The 19,350-nt window shown below is 38.5% G+C and overlaps 1 protein-coding gene across 1 annotated transcript in view; it reads right to left on the bottom strand.

The window, feature by feature from the left end:
* cntnap2a (contactin associated protein 2a) overlaps positions 1 to 19,350 on the bottom strand; it is a 359,863-nt gene that overhangs the window by 188,137 nt on the left and 152,376 nt on the right. Inside the window, exon 3 of the mRNA XM_039617641.1 lies at positions 12,053 to 12,246. Within this exon, the coding sequence (XP_039473575.1) occupies positions 12,053 to 12,246 (194 nt within the window). The remainder of the gene's footprint in view (positions 1 to 12,052; positions 12,247 to 19,350) is intronic.

The raw sequence follows: 19,350 nt of genomic DNA, 5'->3' as shown, positions 1-19,350 counted from the left end.
TCAAAGCTATGTCAAGTGCAAAGAATTAGGATCATATTTTGGTTCCCATAACAACTCTCTTTCCTCTAGTCCTGATATTCCACCAATAAAAAAAAACAAAAACATGCTTTTACTCAAAAGCTTCATAAGGAAATATTTCAACATTTCAGGCTTTGTTCATGCCAAATTCATCATGAGTGAAGTTTTAAAAATATTGTGACATGACAGTTTTAATAATCAAAACAAACCTAAATCTCAGTAAATACAAAGTGAAACTATGATGGCACCCCTGCTGAGATGTGAAACACATCTCCTGATTACTCAGTAACAAGCTGACATTTAACAGGCTGCAAGTTTGTCAGTGCTAAATATAACTTTAGGAAGGAGATAGGAGCCAGTTAGATAATGTTCTTTTCATCATATTTTCTTACATTAGATTAAATAAGATACCCTTATTTAATTTGAGTGTCACTGTTAAAAAGGGGCATAAACAAATTAATAAACGAGCTTTGATGGTCTTTCTGCCAAAAGCTTAAAATGTAAATATGATGTTAGTTTGTGCAGTATACAAAAGAATATCTGCATATATTTTATATTATATTTATATTTATATTGTATTCCTTTGCAAGAGTGCTTTAGATTGTAGCCCAAGACTAAACTTCAGATGAATCTACTGTATGCTCGTAGGTATCCCTCCTCTTTGACATTACCTGATATATGGAAGATACTCTAAGCATTGTTTTTTATTACATATTTGTCTCCAAGGCAATAACCTTTCTCTGTTTTTCTTTATTCCTTATTTTCAGCACTGACCTGCTTTACTGGTGTTTTTCTAGTTTCTTGCTTTATTCATTTTCCTCCTAATGTAAGCTCCTGTCGATTAAAGTGTCTGCCAAAAGCCTAAAATGTAAATGCATGAGGCACTTCATGTCTGCATCTAATAAAATGCAAAAACATGGACGGCGATTGAAGCCTGGCAGCACGGAAGATCATCCAAGTTCAAAAAGTCAGCACTTCATTTCATTCGCGTTGCTTTTCTATCTCAGATGTGACTGTGAAATTTCACAGATAAATAAGTCAAACTGCAATGCCTCAAAAGTGAAAATCAGAGGTGGGAATTAGGCCCATTTAATTTAAGATGTACAAGTTTTACTACAGATTTAGTGACTTGTTTATTAGATTATTTTTTATTTCCCCACCTTAAACCAGATCAACCTTAACCTTGATCTTTACTGTGAAGTTTTAGGGGCACTGACTCACTCTGACTCATTCTGTTTGTTTACACACTACGGTAAGCTCATGGAGCCCTTAATAATTTAGGTAGCAAACCATTTTAATTGGAGCTCGTCTGAATGTTAATATATAACTTCTGGTGAAAATTTCAAACATATTTTTTACTTACACAAATTGACTTAAAAGATTCCCTGTTGATGGCGACTGCTTATTGTATTGCCATCTTCTATTTGTTTTCTCAAATCTAAATTTAACTCATTAAGTTGCCTATTGGTCGTGAAGACTGAGGTGGCTCCAAGGCACTTGGCAACACGCAGTGAAATAAATACTAGGCTGACATGCAGAGAAAGGTAAGCAGGGAGAGAGAGAGAGAAAAAGAAAGAGAAAAAGAGAGAGCGAGAGAATGTGGTCCACTGGTGCATAAATCCAGGTGCATGATTTATCAGTGCATGCTCTGCAGCTTTTGAAACTGAATTAGTCCCCACCACTGAGACACAGAGGCATCACCATTCATTTACCTGACGAGCCACAGTCTAGCAACTCCGCCCCCCTGAGAACATACACACACATTCGATCACAATTGGACAAAGGCAAGCGCGTGAGCTCCACTCGAGCTCGAACACTAACACTTTCGCATAAGCTCGCACGTGCTCGTTTCAACATCATTAGGTTCAGTTTTATATACAGCCTTTAGCACAGAGAGAGGAATAAAATGAGCCTCAGCTGTTCTGGCGAGAGCGAAGCATTACATTCACAGTGTATTACAGCAGCACATTTCCTGACACCTTTTTAGCAAGGCTTCAGCACAATTTCATCTGTAAATACCTGAGCAATGTGGCTGCGAACGGCACACGCTGAGACACACGCTCGCAACATAATCAAGTTGTGTCGCCATTATTTACTTTAACCAAATCTATTTCATTGCTCTACATCCACGGAAGGCTATAGCAGTTGTTTTTGCACCAGCTTTGTTCAGCTAAAAGAAAGAAGTGTAAATCGTTGCTTTAGTTTAGTTATGTTGACATTGACTAAGTTACACTCGAAATGTTATCCCGCACCTGGCGGGATATTTTATGTAGTACCATCATTGAGGAATCTGATTTAAATGACCAATATTAAGTGGACAAATCGAAAGTTTATTCTATCAGCTTGTGGGTGAGAGAAGCCAGAGGATGCTTTTTTAAGTGCAGTGCTTTTTAATGTTAAAACTACTGAATGCAAGGATTCTAAAAGAAATACCTGTACAGTGTTTCTCTCTGTGTTTGTAACACACAAGAAAATCTGTAGCCACTCTTAGGAAAAAAATTTTGTACTGCAATTTACCAGCCTTATTCCTCATGTCTCAATGACTAGTTGACAAGATACAAGATAATGTGCTTCCATGCACAAAAGGCCCAGAATGTCTTTTGGGTTTTATCGCATTCCGTTCAAATATTCTTTTCAATTTACAGTAAAAACATCTATTTCATGCCATGTACTGTGTTATTTTGTTCAGACTAAACTGTGACAGTGATATCTCTATAAATTTTAGTAGTATGCATGATTGCATTTGCTATTTTCATCATCAATATTTACAGGCATCTCCTTCTGGCTTACCTCAATTTTAACAGCCAGTGTCTGTTCTAATGTATTAAAGCAGCGGTCCCCAACCCCCGGGCCTCGGACCGGTACCGGTCCGTGAGTCGTTTGGTACCGGGCCGCGAGAGTTGAGCCTCAGGTGTGAAATGTATGGTTTTCAGGGTTTTTTATCGGTTTTCAGCGTTATTTTGTTATCGTTTTTATCGTTAACTCGGTTTTCCTGGGTCTTTTCACGTGTGTTATGAATAAATCTTCTTTTTTTCGGTACCGGCACTAGTTTTATTTTGTTGTATTTATCCGCGACACCTTATTGCCGGTCCGTGAAAATATTGTCGGGCATAAACCGGTCCGTGGCGCAAAAAAGGTTGGGGACCGCTGTATTAAAGTACATCCTATGCTTAAGGTAATCTAACTTTTCTTTCACTTTAGGTGGAGGTGCTTTTCTTCTGAACACTTCACAATAATACATTACAGAAAATAAACTGGTAATAAGAAGGATGTTTTTGGATGCTGAAACTTATGCCATGTTTTAGAGCTGTTCCAAGACTAGACTATTTTTCACCAGTCCAGTGAGAAACTATTATTAACTTGTCCCCTTTTGATGCTGTATCAGCTTAAGATGAGGCTGCGGCTGTGCTAGTTTATTGGATACATACATTACTGTCAACTGACCTAGTGTACTTTCAGCTTCAAGCATCTCATCCACATGAATAAACAATCTGGCAATGTAGGAGAGGGCCTCCTGGTACTACCTGATAGAGACTAATGGCAAACGACATTATGGAGGAGAATTCAGACTTTAAAAATGTGTAAATTTATTTTGAACATGTAATGGTGGATGTCTTGTTGTAATTCGGTACACATTGCATTTTGATTTCTTGATTTTTTTGCTTTGGGGTTACATAAAGAAAGTGTGATGCTGTAACTATGGAATAATAAAATCCGTCTCCTACTCTTTGTTTTTCTGCAGGTTTCTAATGTAGCCAAGATATATCCATAACGGTACATCTTGTAACTGCTTCAAATTTCACAATTAGTGTTCAAATTTGTCTTTTCTTCTTTTTTGATGGAGAAATATAGACAAGGACCCCCACTTTGCCTTTGCGTTTCTAGAGAAAGCCATGAGAGCAACTGTGCTACTGTATGAGGAAGTCATACAATAAGAAGAATGTTGAGGGTGCTGCAGGACATGTATGAGGATAGCGTGACAGTGGTGAGAAGTGCAGTTGGAGTGACAGATGAGTCTAAGGTGGGGGTGGGATTACATCAGGGATCGGCTCTGAGCCCTTTCTTGTTTGTGATGGTGATGGACAGGTTAACAGATGAGGTCAGGCAGGACACTCCATGGACTATGATGTTCACAGACGACATTGTGATCTGTAGTGTGAGTAAGGAGCAGGTGGAAGAGAGCCCGGAGAGGTGGAGGTATCCCCTGGAGAGAAGACGAATGAAAGTCAGCATAAGTAAAACAGAATACATGTGTGTGAATGAGAAGGAAGCAGGTGTAACAAGTCTAAATACTGGGGTCAACCATCCAAAGCAACAGACAGTGCACAAGAGAGGTGAAGAAGAGAGGTGCAGGCAGGGTGGAGCAGGTGGAGACGATTTGTGACAAAAGGATAGCAGCAAGAGTGAAAGGGAAGGTTTACAAGATTGTAGTGAGACCTGCTATGATGTATGGTCTGGAGTTACTGGCACTGACAGAATGACACGAGGTGAAGATGAAGGTCACAGAGATGAATCTGTAAAGATTTCCACTGGGAGTGACCTGCATGGACAAGATTAGACATGAGTATATCAGAGGGACAGCTCACATTGAGCACTTTGGAGGCAAAGTTAAAGAGGCAAGGCTGAGATGGTTTGGACATGTGCAGAGGGGAGACAGTGGATATACTGGACAAGTGATTAAGGATAAAGCTTCCAGGCAAGAGGAAAAGAGGAACACTATAAAGAAGGTTCATCGGTGTAGTGATGGAGAACATGAAGAAGCGTTGGTGTGGCTAGGGATAGGGTTAGATGGAGGCAGATGATGAAAAAGAGGTAGAAAAAGAGGTTTTTCTTTTGTTTTTTGTTGTTTAAAATTGCTGTTATTCCCTGGAGTTTAGATTCGTAAACCGAAAGAAACTGCAAAAATAGAGATATTAAGGGAAAGGCAGTTTTGTATGAATAGTAGTAGTAATGGTTAATTATAAGCAGTTATAAGCATAAGCAGCAACTTAAGTAGACAAAAAGCTTTTAATGAGTGATTAAAAAGAGTACACCATTACTGGATAATACACCCATAAAGCACTGTATGCATCACTGTATGTGTGTATATGTGTGTATTATCGTGTAAAAGTTCTGAAAAATTGAAATATAAATATTTCAAATATATGAAATATAAATATAAATACATATAAAATATTAATATAAATTAGTTGTAAATCCATTTACAATTAAACAAATTGAGCACTTAGCTCAATATTCATGTGTTCGACCACTCACAACTTCAAGCTCAACTTTCCTTTTGAGCCAACCTATACAAATATAAAGCTGTATCTTTCACAGGTGCTGCACTTTTGCATCGGTAAAATTTGTTCGCAGGCAGACAATTTCTACAGGTCTCTCAAACACCAGCACAAGCACACATGTACACACACATACCTAAAAAACATACTATGCTGCTTAAGCTGGTAATATTCTGCCAACCAAAGTCCAACAAAATAGTTTTCCCCTGTTGGGACAGTTTTTTATTGGAGTATTTCAGTAACTCATAAGCTCTTAGGCATTGTCTTCTACTTAGGCATTTGGTGCTTTAATTATTACAATCAGTCATCTGTGTCATTTGATTCCTTGGAAGTGCATTAGTGTATTATTAAAAACACTGTTTTTCACACATCCAATACAGCATTTGCCAGGCCTTCACCAGTCATCCTTCTCCGTGAATTACACACTCACAGCAGTTATATTGGAAGTGGCACACTTGCTTTAACTAAAAAGTTGTTCTCTTAGAGTGGCAGTGAAAGAGTTAAGTCATCAGCGTGGAGTAATAGCAGGTGGTGATTGGTGGCAAAAGGTTCTTGAATAGAACCTTCATACATAAAAGCGCAGGACAGGCGGTTTGCTCTCTGGGGATCACTGTGTGAGCCTCATCCAGTGGTGTATGGGATTGAGCCGAATGTGATTGAATGGGCTGAAACAGGGCTTGATGGTAGTTCTGTGTGTGTGTGTGTGTGTGTGTGTGTGTGTGTGTGTGTGTGAGAGAGAGAGAGAGAGAGAGAAACATTAAGTTGGCTTAAGCGACCTGCCACCCCCCACCTATCTCTTTGATCAATAGCACTGATTGCTCCAATATCATCACCACTTACACACAAACAGCCACATACTTCACAAAACAGGTCTAAACTTTTGCCCAGGCTTAATTTTCAGCAGGGGTTAGTAGGAGTGCAAGTATGTCTGCATGTATGTGTGCATTCATTCGTGTAGATTCTGCAGCTCCTCGACTCTTCTAAATAAGCCAAGAGGCAGAGAATCCATGTGCTCAGTTTTTCCTTGTAACTGCATGGATTATTGATGGTATATGCCCAGTTCAAAATTATTGGCTCTGCATTTGTTTACATAAGCAATATTTTGAATTCCACTGGCAATAAATTAAAAAGCAATATTCATGTCATAAATTTTGGCAAAACAGAGGGGGGGAAAAAAGTTGGCTATAGTTACAAAAACGCCAAAGAGATGAATGTGTTTTGGAGTATTTGCAGAAATATTAGAGGCAATGAATCAGGGTTAATAGCAGGAGAAAAATACTTCAGAATAAATAAAAACTGGCAAACAATTACGATGCCGCAGACAAAAACAACAGCTTAATTTACTTTCAACTGTAAACGATTCGTATACGTCACGGCAACCAGTAAAAGCCATGATAGGAAAAAAAAAAAGGATTACATTATCTACAGAGCTTAGTACCCACAGCTGAAAAAAGGATAAGACATTCTTTGTAATTTTATTACTGTCTTACAGTAACAACGATAAACAACTTAGCTTAATAAATTGAGTACAATATCACAGTACAAAACAGCTCAGAAAGTTCTTCTGAATTCTATGCATGAATTCTTGTTCTAGCAATCGACTGCCTGCGTCCAAACTCTGATTTCCAGCCACTTGTACTTGACTTGGTTGTGCCAAGGCCTGCGAAGCTGGACACTCCAGCCTGCTCTGCTAGGCCAGTTAAATAATTTGATGTTAGTAGAAGTTACCGGATTCAAGTAGGTTAAAGCTAGAGTAGGAGCATTTACACAGAATTCACTCACCCATCCAAATCATTGAATCAAGGTGTTCTAATCACTTCCAGGGTCACATGTGTGTGAAATCGAACATGTAGGCATGCAGACAGCTTCTACAAAGGTCTGTGAAAGAACGGGTCACTCTCAGGAGCTCAGTGGATTCCACCATGGTACCGTGATAAGATGCCAGTGTGCAGCAAGTCCAGTCATGAAATTTACCTGTTACTAAATATTCTACAGTCAACTGTTGGTGGTAATATAACAAAGTGGAAGCATTTGGGAATGATAGCAACTAAGGGGGTATGCTACGTAAAATTTGACTGCGGGGTCAGTGGATGGTGAGGGTTTCCATGGATGAGTACCTGCTTCCAAGCTTTACATTAACAAACTCAATGTAAAGCATTCGATGCAGAATTGTGAAGCACCACGCCACAGGGCTCCAGAGCAGTGAAGATGTGTTCTCTAAAGTGATAAATCATGCTTCTCTGTGTGCCAATCCGATGGACGAGTCTGGGTTTGCCGGTTCAAAGACTGTGTGGGAACAGTTTGGGGACGGCACTGTCCTGTTCAAGCATGACCAACATTACCAGTGCTTAAAGCAAGGTCCATAAATAAATGGATGAGAGAGTTTGGTGTGGAAGAAGTTGACTGGCCTGCACAGAGTCCTCACCACAACCTGAACATCTTTAGGATGAATTAGAGCAGAGCCTGCGAACCAGGCCTTCTCATCCAACATCAGTGTCTGACCTCACAAATGCACATCTGGAAGAATGGTCAAAAATTCCCATAAATGATTCGAAACCTGTGGAAACCGGTCTTCCCAGAAGAGTTGTAGTTGTTATAGTTGCTGTTGACGGTTGGCCGGCATCATATTAAACCCTTCGGATTAAGAATGAGAAGTCATTTAAGTTTTTATTTGAAGGCAGATGAGCAAATACTTACAGCAATAGAGTGTATTTATTTGGCCTTTTATTAATCATTATTAATTACCTTTACCACAACTGTCTTGCTTTTCTTCTTTTCTTCCTTCCTTTTTTCACTCCCAGAAGGAGAACTCCCCTTTATTGTTTCATTGAGTATTTAATTCTGTTCTTTCCTCATTCATTGTGTCTCATTGTTTAGACAGAGTCATTCATGCCATTTCCAAATTAATGAGTGAAGTCAGGTGGAGTAATTTCAGGGCGCAGGGGCTTCCCCACTGGCCTGGTCGGATGGCAAACCACACCTCTGCACAGGCGCAGACTCACAGAGTGAAAACTAGGGGTTTTTAACACAACCAAGATTAACTAACAAAATTCATTGGATCTCCTTTTAGCCACCTTTTGTTTGATTGAAAAGGTTGTTTGTTATGTTGTCCCATCATCAGAGATAGAAGAAAGATTGGAAGCCCAGGCTTTATTTCGGGAGGAAGGGTGCACACTCAGTGAAAAAGTACTCGGTTCTGAATTAGGTCTGTCAGGAAGAATCTGTGTGAGTCATGGCTTATACAGTAGATGGTTGACTTCATGATGAGACTCTACAGTGTTTCAGTGTGTGCAAGGAATTGGTACCAAACTCAACAAGATAAGTCGGTGAGAGAGCAGGTACTGAACTCTAGATACCTGTAAGACCAGAAGTAGGGAAAAAAATGTACGTCTTCATGTACTGCAATAAAACTTTTGAATATCTAATTTAATTAAACAGGAGAAAGCGAGAAAGTGAGGAAATGACATAGGTAATGAATGTTTTTATATATGAACAAAAAATAACTTTTCATACATGACTGTATTTACATATCTAATTAAAAAATCTTTTAAAGAAAATAAATAAAATAAAGTTGCCTGAAAACTAACACTCTTAATGGAAACTGTTATCATCTAAACAAGTTATGGCTTTAAATAGTCACAGATGAATAGTTCTTACTCCCACCTGATGCTGGGTCAGGTCTTGCGTTACGGCACTGCAATGCACTGAGTACATTTTTAGTGCATTGTGTGTGTGTGTGTGTGTGTGTGTGTGTGTGTGTGTGTGTGTGTGTGTGTGTGTGTGTGTGTGTGTGTGTGTAATGAAATCAAGTAGATTTTAATTAAAATGCCTTCACTATCTTATATAGATGTCAGGACAGTATTGCTGTCACTGGCATATTTTATTGTGTGGCATATCTTTATGTCATATAATCATTCTAAAACTGAAGAAAGCATCTTTGGTGGCTAAAGATAGCTAGCTAAACAGTGACAGAAAAGGAGAATTCAAAAATTAGTCAAAGTTTCATCTAAAAATAACGAACACTTGTATGTCTGCGGTATGTTCAGCCATTCAAAGTAGTAGTAGTTGAATTTGATATTTACTCTTTGACAGAGTTGCGGTGTTTCGATTGGTTATAAAAAAAAATGTGTTTGGAGAACAGAAATATCATTATGAAATTTTGTCATCTGTGTATTACAGTGTATTGATTTGGCATAATTCTCACAGCAGAAAAGTCATTCTCAGCACACTTAATGCAGTTCCCAAAACATTTAAGCCATTTTTCATAACACAGATTTACTTCAACTCTGTGATGAATGAATAAGAACCATTCACCACACTTTAAAGGCATCAAAATCTTGTTGACTTTGGAAGGAGTTTTGCAAAAATGAAATGTGAAAGATTTTGTTTGAAACTTTACAAAATTGCTGAAAAGCACAATAATACTCGTGAAACTTTACTGTATGCATTAGGAAACAGACACAGAAAGTATATACAATCTGAGAACATAGTACCGACTGCTGTATACGCCAGTAAAGTCACGCTACATACATTCAGCAACTACTTTATTAGTAAGGCTGTTCTACTGCCAGGCTACTTTGAGCTGATAGGAAGGTAACAGTAATGCAAACTCATTTAATCACTCCCTTTAATATCCTTTAATCTCAAATAAAAGAATTAAAAATCCTTCAAGGCATTCCTGATGGTTTTGTGTATTTTATTAAAAAAAAAAGCTGAACGACTCCATCTGCAGTGTTTTCAAAAGCAAAAATAAAAGATCCGATAATTTCAAATGCCTCAAACATTATTTAAAGTTGACATGTAAAAGCTGCTGTGATACAGCTTATTATTTAAGGCACTATATTGCACAGTAGCAGTAATTTACACGGCCATCTTTTACAGATTCACTGGGGAAAAGACAAATAAGCAAAACAGATACTGTCCATCTCTACTGTTAAGAATAACATAAAAAAGTCTCCTCCCCTGCACTTCAAGGTTTTAGATTTCTGCTGTCTAGTTTGGTGTATCAGCATTATTCACGACAGGGCTATTCCTGTCCTCTTGCCTCCCATCTGTTATCACCTGTAGCCTTTCACAAAGCAGCAACGGTGAATAGTGAAGGCTATTAACCTATTAGCTGATCACAAACTGTCAGGTGCCCCACTCAAGTCCTTGCTAGCACTTCATCGATGGAAATGTGTTGGTTTGGCACAGAGAAAATAAAGCCAGAGAAAAATAAACCACATCCATACTGTTAGGGAAACACTGAATGCAAACGGCTCATTTTGGAAAGATGTTCTTATATCATATCTTTCCTCTAAGACCCAGTAAATCTTCAATTAGATGAGCCACAGTCATATTACATTTGGTTTAAACTGAGGGAATAAAATTTCCTTGTGCTTTGAAGCGATACTTAAGAATTTTCATCCTAAACAAGGTTTTCTGCTTTTTTTTTATGCACGTAGGTAAAGAAGAGGATTTCGCACTTAAGTAAGGAACATCGAAGCTTGCTGTATGTATAATTTTATTTTTTAATCTGGAGTGTTTATTGAACCTTCTGACAAATTAAAATTAATGCAAATAAATGTGTATATATGAGTTTTAGTCTGGAACTTTTGAGCATTTTATTGCTCACAGTAGCACTGCATGTGCTTGACTGTATACATGAGGTTATTCAGGAAAGAAAAGTCACACTGACAATACAGAGGTCTTAAAAACTCACCTATCAAATATGATACACTTGGCATTACAAGGTTAACAAGACATTTAGTGAAAGCTAAGTTAGGAACAGAGCTTGACAGCTGATTTAAATAAAAAAAAACATTTGAAAGAGAAAGCATCAGTATAAATCTTTTTAAATTCATTTTAGACAAACCGAATTTATCCAGTTTAGAAAAGAAGAGAATGTCAAAATCTCCTTTTGTTCTGATAGTTTAGTAACCAAGTTGACATATGTATATGTTAAATTGCATTACAACTCCAGCCTCAAAAATCTACCTAAACATTTGCTAGCATTGTTCTGTGATCAAAGTATTTCTGAATGCTCTTAAATCTATTTGCAGGGATTTCCTTTAACTTGAAAAAAATATATAAATAACATTAATTCTTAGAGGAATCTGAAGAAAGAGTGTGAATTTTGGTGTAATTGATCAAAAAATTCAGTTCCATTATTTATCAGCTGTAAGTTTAGTTTCAGATAATCAATTTTTTTCAGAGATTTTGGTAGTAAGCCCTATTCAAATGCACAGCTAAATGTTATCTGTATAAGGATGAAAACAACATAATTAAAAACAATACTAGCAAAGGGAGCATAAACAAAGACAATAAAATAGTCTCCAAGACAGAGTCCTGGGGTACTCCACAATAAAGAAAAATATTTATAAACATAACTGCCCTTTTTTTAGTTTCTAGTTTGATGCTGTTACTGAAACTCCAACCCAGTTTGGCAATATACCATCAAGACTTGAGAAGAGACTTAGCAATATTTGAATTAATGAAATGCCATCATTTGTTTCAAGAGCAAGTCATTTACTCTACTTTAAATAGCTGTCCCAGTGTGCGATGGTGTAGAAAAGAACTGAATTAAACTGTTAGAACTCTCACATATTTGAAATTAAGGTAACTTAAGGTGATTTGGAAGTAATCCAAAACAGATGGGATGCTTTAGAAGCAAGTGTGGGCCAGAGGATGTGAACATTTTAATAGTCTTATAGTTTGCACCTGTGTATTTGACACACACGCATACAAACAGCCACGCAAATTACTTGTCCACTCACCCAAATGTTGCCATCTTGATGATAAGGTTTCCAGTTCCTTCCTGTGTCACTGTAGAGGAGGCGATACTGCGTCGTCCAATCAGAGCTGCTGTAGCGACCCTGTGTTGCTATGGCGCTCACCTGCTTTCTTAAACCAAGGTCCACCTGTAGCCACTGGTAATGGTCACTGTCTAGAGGTGACCATCCACCGGCTCCTGCAAAGGCAGTAATATTTCATAATGAGTGGGACATCAAAGGTCAGTCTTCCCCAAATATTTTATATAATTTTAGCAGTATGATAAAAAATGATACAAAAGTGAGGTACAACTGTATCTTATTGGCAAAGACTTCTGTTAGAGCAGAATCCAAGACAGGTAAAGAAACTCACCGTACTCCCATAATGACATTTTGCAAAAAGCATTCATCGTTACAAGGTTAGTCGATCCTATTATTAATGGTCAGTGTCCACCAGAGTGTAGCCCAGAAATTTGCTCCTAGCAGGCACCGGTGTAGGAGAATTAATATTTTATTAAATGCTTTGCATACAGGGATAGAGCCTTCTGACAATAAAGATGTTTCACAAGAATGAGGAGAATACGCTCCCTGTTATGATAATTAGAATTATATGTTCTCCAATATAGAAGATGCCTCAGCTTCAAGAGGAAGGTCATTAGTATTTATGAGGTTTCAAGAAGGATTCGTTTTTAATGCCAGTAGCTGAGACATAAAGACACTTTTGAAATGCTCGAGTGTTCACTTTCATCCATTTCATTCTTGAAATCATTGCTTTTCAACAACAAAACACAATTAAATTGGAAGAACACTATCTTTTCATCCCAAAATACAACAACAGCCTGTACAAACAGAATGAGACTATAAGCCTATAAGTCAAATTGCAAGTGCTGTCATGTAACCCATTTCGTCTTGACACCTACATATGGTTATGTCTCCGCTCATTTTCAGCTAAGCCTTTGTTTGATATGTGCATCCTTGAGTGCAGATTAAAGTGGAATTACCCCCCTGGTGGAGCACAGATTTTGATTTTCACTGTACACAGCTGAGTTAGAATAAATACAAAGTTATTTTTTTGGTTATTTTTAAAGTGGGCATTGGGCCTGAGGGAAATTACTTGCTCAAAAGTAGAGAGTAATTGTTTGACCTCTTCTTTACTGTTTTGAATAGATTAGAAGACCATCAAATATGCTTGGAAAGCCATCATAACTTAAAAAGGTTAAAGGTTATGATCTCCGGGGCTAGATGCACTATTGTGGAAAAATCTTCTACCAAAAGTGATGTATTGCTTTAATGAGTATCTGAAAATGAGTATCTCTGAGAACAACGAGGGAGAGTGTTTCAGTGCCACTTTCCTATGACTATAGTGAAGACTGATGGGGTAGATGGCTGTGTTTTGTTTCCTAATCCCCTCAGTGGCAGTCAACGTCCTTGCGATAGCCTAAAAACGCATTGCGCTGTCTTCATTGCCAGCTGAACTCTCATGTGTCCCCTAAAACTTGTCCCCTTTTCACCCCTCCAGTTGTCTACCCGGGAAAGGCCAAACTTCCCTGGACCTTGCAGGTTAAATGAGCCTCAGGGTAAATGGTCCAGAAACAAAAGAGCAAGGCAACTGCAAGATGCAAGGGAACAAAAAATGATGACACTGACCTAATTTTCATTTGCCGTTATAATAAAAGCGAGAGATAAGAAGAAAAAAAAACAAGATATGGCATAAATGTCAACATTACAGTGCGTCTTTCCTACTATTAGAATTGTAAAATACCAAAAGAAAGCACAAAGGGGTGCATAAAACAGATGTATGGAGAAGTAGATGCTTTTTCCCTGGACTTGTCCACAAGACAGCTCACAAAGCTTGCTTGTCGATAGACTCTGAACTGGCTATGTCAGTTCTTTCATTCTTCTAGACTGACTTGTCTAAAGGACACACATGCAGATAAGATAGTGTTGGAGAGTGACAGATGTTGTTTTGGGGGGTTTTTTCAAAGTGAAAACTGAAATGTGTGGACAAAGTGAGGGCAGGGGAAAAGGGTAAGACCACAAAGGCACAGGAGAGTGGGAGAAGAGCGCTAAGTGAAGTGGAGGAAGAATGAGAGATGATAGTCATATGATAAAATAGAGGGTGAGGCAGTTTGCAATGTACCCTACTGACAAAAATCCTATATCTTATCCAATTACAGAGCCATTACACTCCGGCCCCGGAACCTGACAGATAACCAAGCCCATATCAGTGGAAACGTCAATACCTCAAAAACCCGTTGCAGCAAAGCCATTCCCGTGGGGGGATAAAACACTATCAAAAAAGAGAAGGGTAGGGGGGAGAAAGGAAAGGTGAGAAATTGGGTTTGGGAGGGGCAGAGCGGTGGTGATAAGTAAACAGACGGCAGAAAATAAAGATTAAGAACGCAAGCTGAGCGGACGATGACCAAGGCAGTGTGATACTTTGAACAAGATAGGAGGATGGGGTGTCGGAAAGAGTGACGAGAAGGTGTGCACCGTGGGCTGGTGACAAGAGAAGGGAGAGGGTAGAAAAATGGGAACAAGGAAGATGGATGAGACGAGGAGTAAAGCGAGTAATAAGAGAGGCTTTTATGGCTCTGATGGAAGCCAGAGATGAGATGTGTGAGGATGGACTGGAAAAAGAGGTAAAATGCAGTTATGCTAAAGAAGGATAATGACATGACCAAAAGCAAAAATAACAAAGGAGAGGAAAGTTTGGTTAAAAAAAAAACAAATCCACACAATTTTATTTCTGTTTCTCTATTCTCTAGAATACTGCCAGTAATCTTTTTGGATTCTCCTTTTGCCTGAGTGCACAGTTTCTACTGGTGGCCGATTAATAACACAAAGCAAGAAGTTAGCAATTTTTCACACATTGTTCTAGGCGAATTAATTGGTCATTGCTGGGTACTGAGATTTGCAGGGGCTGAATTTTAAATCTCTAATTTTAAGTGTCAGGGTGTTGTGAGCTACATGTAATTAAACCAGTAGTTTATTTAAATTTTACCGTAGCTTCCAGGTAGTTCCACTTCATTCATATTTGTTTAGTGATTCAAGTAGTTTTGGGGCATTATGTTATTTTCATTGATTGATTGATTAATTTTACAAAATCATTTGAAGCTAGACTTCTCTTTATGTTAGTTTCAATGTAGCTTTAACTCTTCTTCAAGTTTGAAGTAGTTTTAGTTGCTTTCACAGTAGTATTGGTTGTTGTCAACACTGCACAAAGTCTGATTTGGTATGTGGCATAAAAACACATTTTGTAGATTCACACATCTTTTTCTTTTCCTCTGGGTGTGCTGCTATTTTGACATTTTTCCAGATTTGCCACTTCCCAATACTTCAGCTGAATTTATTGCTCTTTTCTGCCAGACCCAGTCACCTGATGCTCAAACCTAATTTTCATTTTAGCCCGTTCTTGCAGCGTACCTATCTCCTTTCTGGCACCTTGTTCCTGCCCCATTCTTTTACATCTGTTGGTTATATCCCACTTCTGCCGACACCTTATGCCATTTTCATTTTATTGAAAGAGGTCTGGCTAAGAGTCTGCAATGAGCTTATTCTCCTTTGTTGGATACACATTTTTTTTTTTTATAATTTGAAAAAGGTTGAGGATGGCATGATGAAAAAGAGGAAAAAAAGAAATTATGATTCAGTCTAGTTCAGTTGACTTTGAAATCCACGAAGACTCATGGATGGAGTAAAGGGGTCAATTAAAGGACAAGGGAATAATTAGGGGGAAAAAAGTTGATGAGGAAAGATGGAGCAGAAGACATGTTAGGGTTACAGGGTTACCAAAAGTAACAGATGGGAACGAGAAGGAGAAAGCTCAGAAACGTCCAGAGAGAAATACGGGTTCAAAAGATCATGAAAGTGATGGTAGGCGTTTTCAAAAGATTCTCATTACTAATAAAAAAAACAACGAGAGAGGGGGGAAAAAAAGAAATGGACTAAAGAGCTGAGTGTTAGGGGTCAGGAGGAGAACATGTGACACAAATAAAGGATATAGTGGAGCAAAAGAAATTCAGAGACAAGAGAAGTGGGCAAAAGGTCTCTTGGAGAGAAAAGGAGAGACCTCGAAAAAGGAGAACACGAGAGATGAGTGGGGCGGAGGGGCAGCTTGACAGAGGTTAGCATGGGAGGGTGAATAGTGATATATATATATAAAAAAAGAACAGAGGTGCAGTTAAAGGTGAAAGCCCCGGGGAAAAGGGGGGAGAGGCAAAAAGAGGTTGACAGAATAAAGTAGGGATGAAGGAGCCTTACGGTGGGGGAATGGAAGGTGAGAGACTGAGACCAACTGAACAGGAGAGCCAGCCAAAGAAAAAGGAGAGGAAAAAATGGGAGGAGAAAGGGGAGGGCAGGAGTGTCGGGGGACTGTCACCGTTCTTTCGCCTGTCACATACACAGATGTTCAGGGAGGAGAGAAGGAGCAGGAGGGGAGGATAGGGAAGAGAGCAAGGGAGCAGAGAAGGTCAAAGAAACCGCCTCAGAGGAAGAAACGATGTAGAGGAGAAAGGTGAGTAGCACTGAGAAAAAGATCAGAAGAGCGGGGAAGGATGGAGAATAGGCACTTTTTTTTTTTCCAGTGAAGCTTATTAGTCTTAAAAGCTCTGTTTTGCAAATACCAAGCTGCTTGACTTCATAATAGACACTTTATGTGCTTTTCACCCCAAAATACAAGCCAGCATTGAAGAATAAAGAAATGTTAAAAAGAAGCAAAAAAGAGAAATAAACCTGTAAAAACTAATATGGACCATGCAGATCAAGGTAAAATTTGTAAAAATAAAGAGCCTAATAAATTTATCTAGACTGCATTGCTGTTTCTATTAAACGTGACTGAGATACATGGTGTGTTGTGCAGTGATGCGCAATAGAAGGTTTCAAAAATTTCTATATGGACAAAAGTATTAGGTCACTTACACATTACACCTACACCCACAGTGCCATGGTAATAATGCAATGAAGTTTCCAGCATACTGTTTTTATGCTGATGTTAATGCCAGAGGAGGTTTGGAACTCTGCAATCGCTCAATCAGCAGAACGTTGGCGTCTTTTAATTCAATTTTCAATTTCAATGTATTTATTTATACACCCTCAAGACCCTTTATATTGTAAGACAATCATATGACCCCCTATGAGCAAGCACTTTGGCGACAGTCGGAAGGAAAAACTCCCTTTTAACAGGAAGAAACCTCCAGCATTATGCACCTCATCCCTATCCTATTAGATAACCAAAACCCAAATGAATTATTTTATGCTTTATGACTATGTTATGCTGTGTTTTATTTTATACACCTGTGGCAATGGGACTGAGTTTTGGTCCAATACTATTGTCAATATAGTTTAGCAATAAAGACCCTTTAACTGGCATTTACTGAGGAACATGTTTCGCCTTTAGAAAGACTTCAGGTTTTAGGAAATGAGGAAATTCATTGATTTTCTTTTTTTTTTCTTTTGACAACCGATCAAAATCTACATAAAAGAATAAAAACAGGCTAAAACTAGCAAAGCTATGGCTTCCTCCTATTATAGGAGCATGCAACAGTACTATCATAGAACAGATTTGCCAAGCTGGTTATCACACAGACTTTCTCTGAAAAACAGCAGAATCAGAACAGTTTCTATCCCTTTAATGATTAGAGTTTAACTTAATGATTTATCAGTTAGTTCAATAATAAACACCTTTATCATCTACGGCTACTCTACTGTATATCCTGAATGGTCTTTTAATTGTGACTAGTTCCTTTAAGGGCCCTAAAACTGGTGTTTTGAACTAAACAGCTTATTAGGAACGATGAAATGAAAATGTAATAAAATTAAAATGTCCTTATGCGGTGTGAGATTAAAGAGATTCAAAAAAGGGCCAACCATGAGTGACTAAAAAAATGCTGGAGTTTCTCCAAGCGTGCAAAACAAGGTTTGAGCTATCTGTGATGACACAGATAACCCAGTATTGTAGTAACCACACACAGTTGAAGTGTGTTCTGCAGCTGAATCATAACAATATCACACTGATGGTGACCACTAACATTTACACACAAGCATAAGAGTCCATATAAATGCATTTGTAATCACATACACCCACTGAACACACTGAACACACACACACAAGATAGCAAATAATACATTTTGTAATACTGTTGAGAACAAAGTGTTCATTTAATCAAATGCTGTTCTGTTATGAAATAAATGCACTTTTTACACTTTTTAAGATCTCAAAGAACTGAAGTGATGTGGCTGTTTGTGCGTGTGTGCGTGTGTGTGTGTGTGTGTGTGTGTGTGTGTGTGTGTGTGTGTGTGTGTGTGTGTGAAAATACATGACAATACAATAAAAGTCAATAAAAATCAGCCCAGGAATGTGGGGGGCACAGATACATGCACCAACAGCAACATACTTATTAAGGAAAGAGAGAGGGATATAATAGTGAGAAAATCACACCAGGAGGTGGCCTTTGGAGCCATTGCAAAACATGGATGCTTTCTGAGACTCCCAGCTAATGTAGTTGGTGTGGATATTTTTTCTTGTATCACGTCTCACACAGTTCAAAAAACCCCGGACTACAGTATGTGTCATTAGTCCAGACCACAAGCAAAGATACAAAAGCTCCCTCTGGTTGCTTTGTACACCGAATCAGTGTTCCACCGCCTCAGCAAGTGTTGCACTGCTGTTTTCTGCTTTTTGTTCATCTGTGGGTACGCTGTCTCCTGGATTCCCTGTTCTACGTTTATATATTTGGACAAGCCACTGGTTTGTCCATCACTTCTTCCTGGAGTGTAAAAATGTATATAGGTATATGGAGTGTGGTCATCTGTTTGAGTATGATAATGAAAAAGGTCATTTTAATTTTTCATTCCTAGCAAGGAAATATAAAATCTGCTGTTAATTATTTTTTCCTGGGTAAATGGCTCTCGCAGTCAGTCAGAGATGATGAACATAACGAATGAGGGGAAAGGGGATATTGAAGAGAAAAACTGGAAATTAAGATTTCTAAATAAAAGAGTTTATTTAGTGAAAGGTCAGAGTTGCGCGGATGTGTAATGGAGATGCAGTGTGATTGTGGAGGGATGACGAACAGCCGTTGATAGGCATTACATACAAGCAAACATGACAGTGGCAAGGCAAGCATCAAACAAGAGAACATCTCTCCTCTGTCTCGCTGACAGTGTGGGTGAATGTGTGGGTTGGCATGTGCACATGGCAGATTTCATTTCTTTGCATCCTGCTCAGAAATGTTTCATGGCGTCTTTGTGTGGCTTTATGTTTGTGTGCTCCGGCACCCGAGAGAACATGCGTGAGTGTATTT

Source organism: Oreochromis aureus, linkage group 9 (genome assembly GCF_013358895.1).
Source record: "Oreochromis aureus strain Israel breed Guangdong linkage group 9, ZZ_aureus, whole genome shotgun sequence".
Lineage (NCBI taxonomy): Eukaryota > Metazoa > Chordata > Actinopteri > Cichliformes > Cichlidae > Oreochromis > Oreochromis aureus.
Note: the sequence above shows the minus strand (reverse complement) of the source record. Positions and strands in the feature narration are given on the sequence as shown.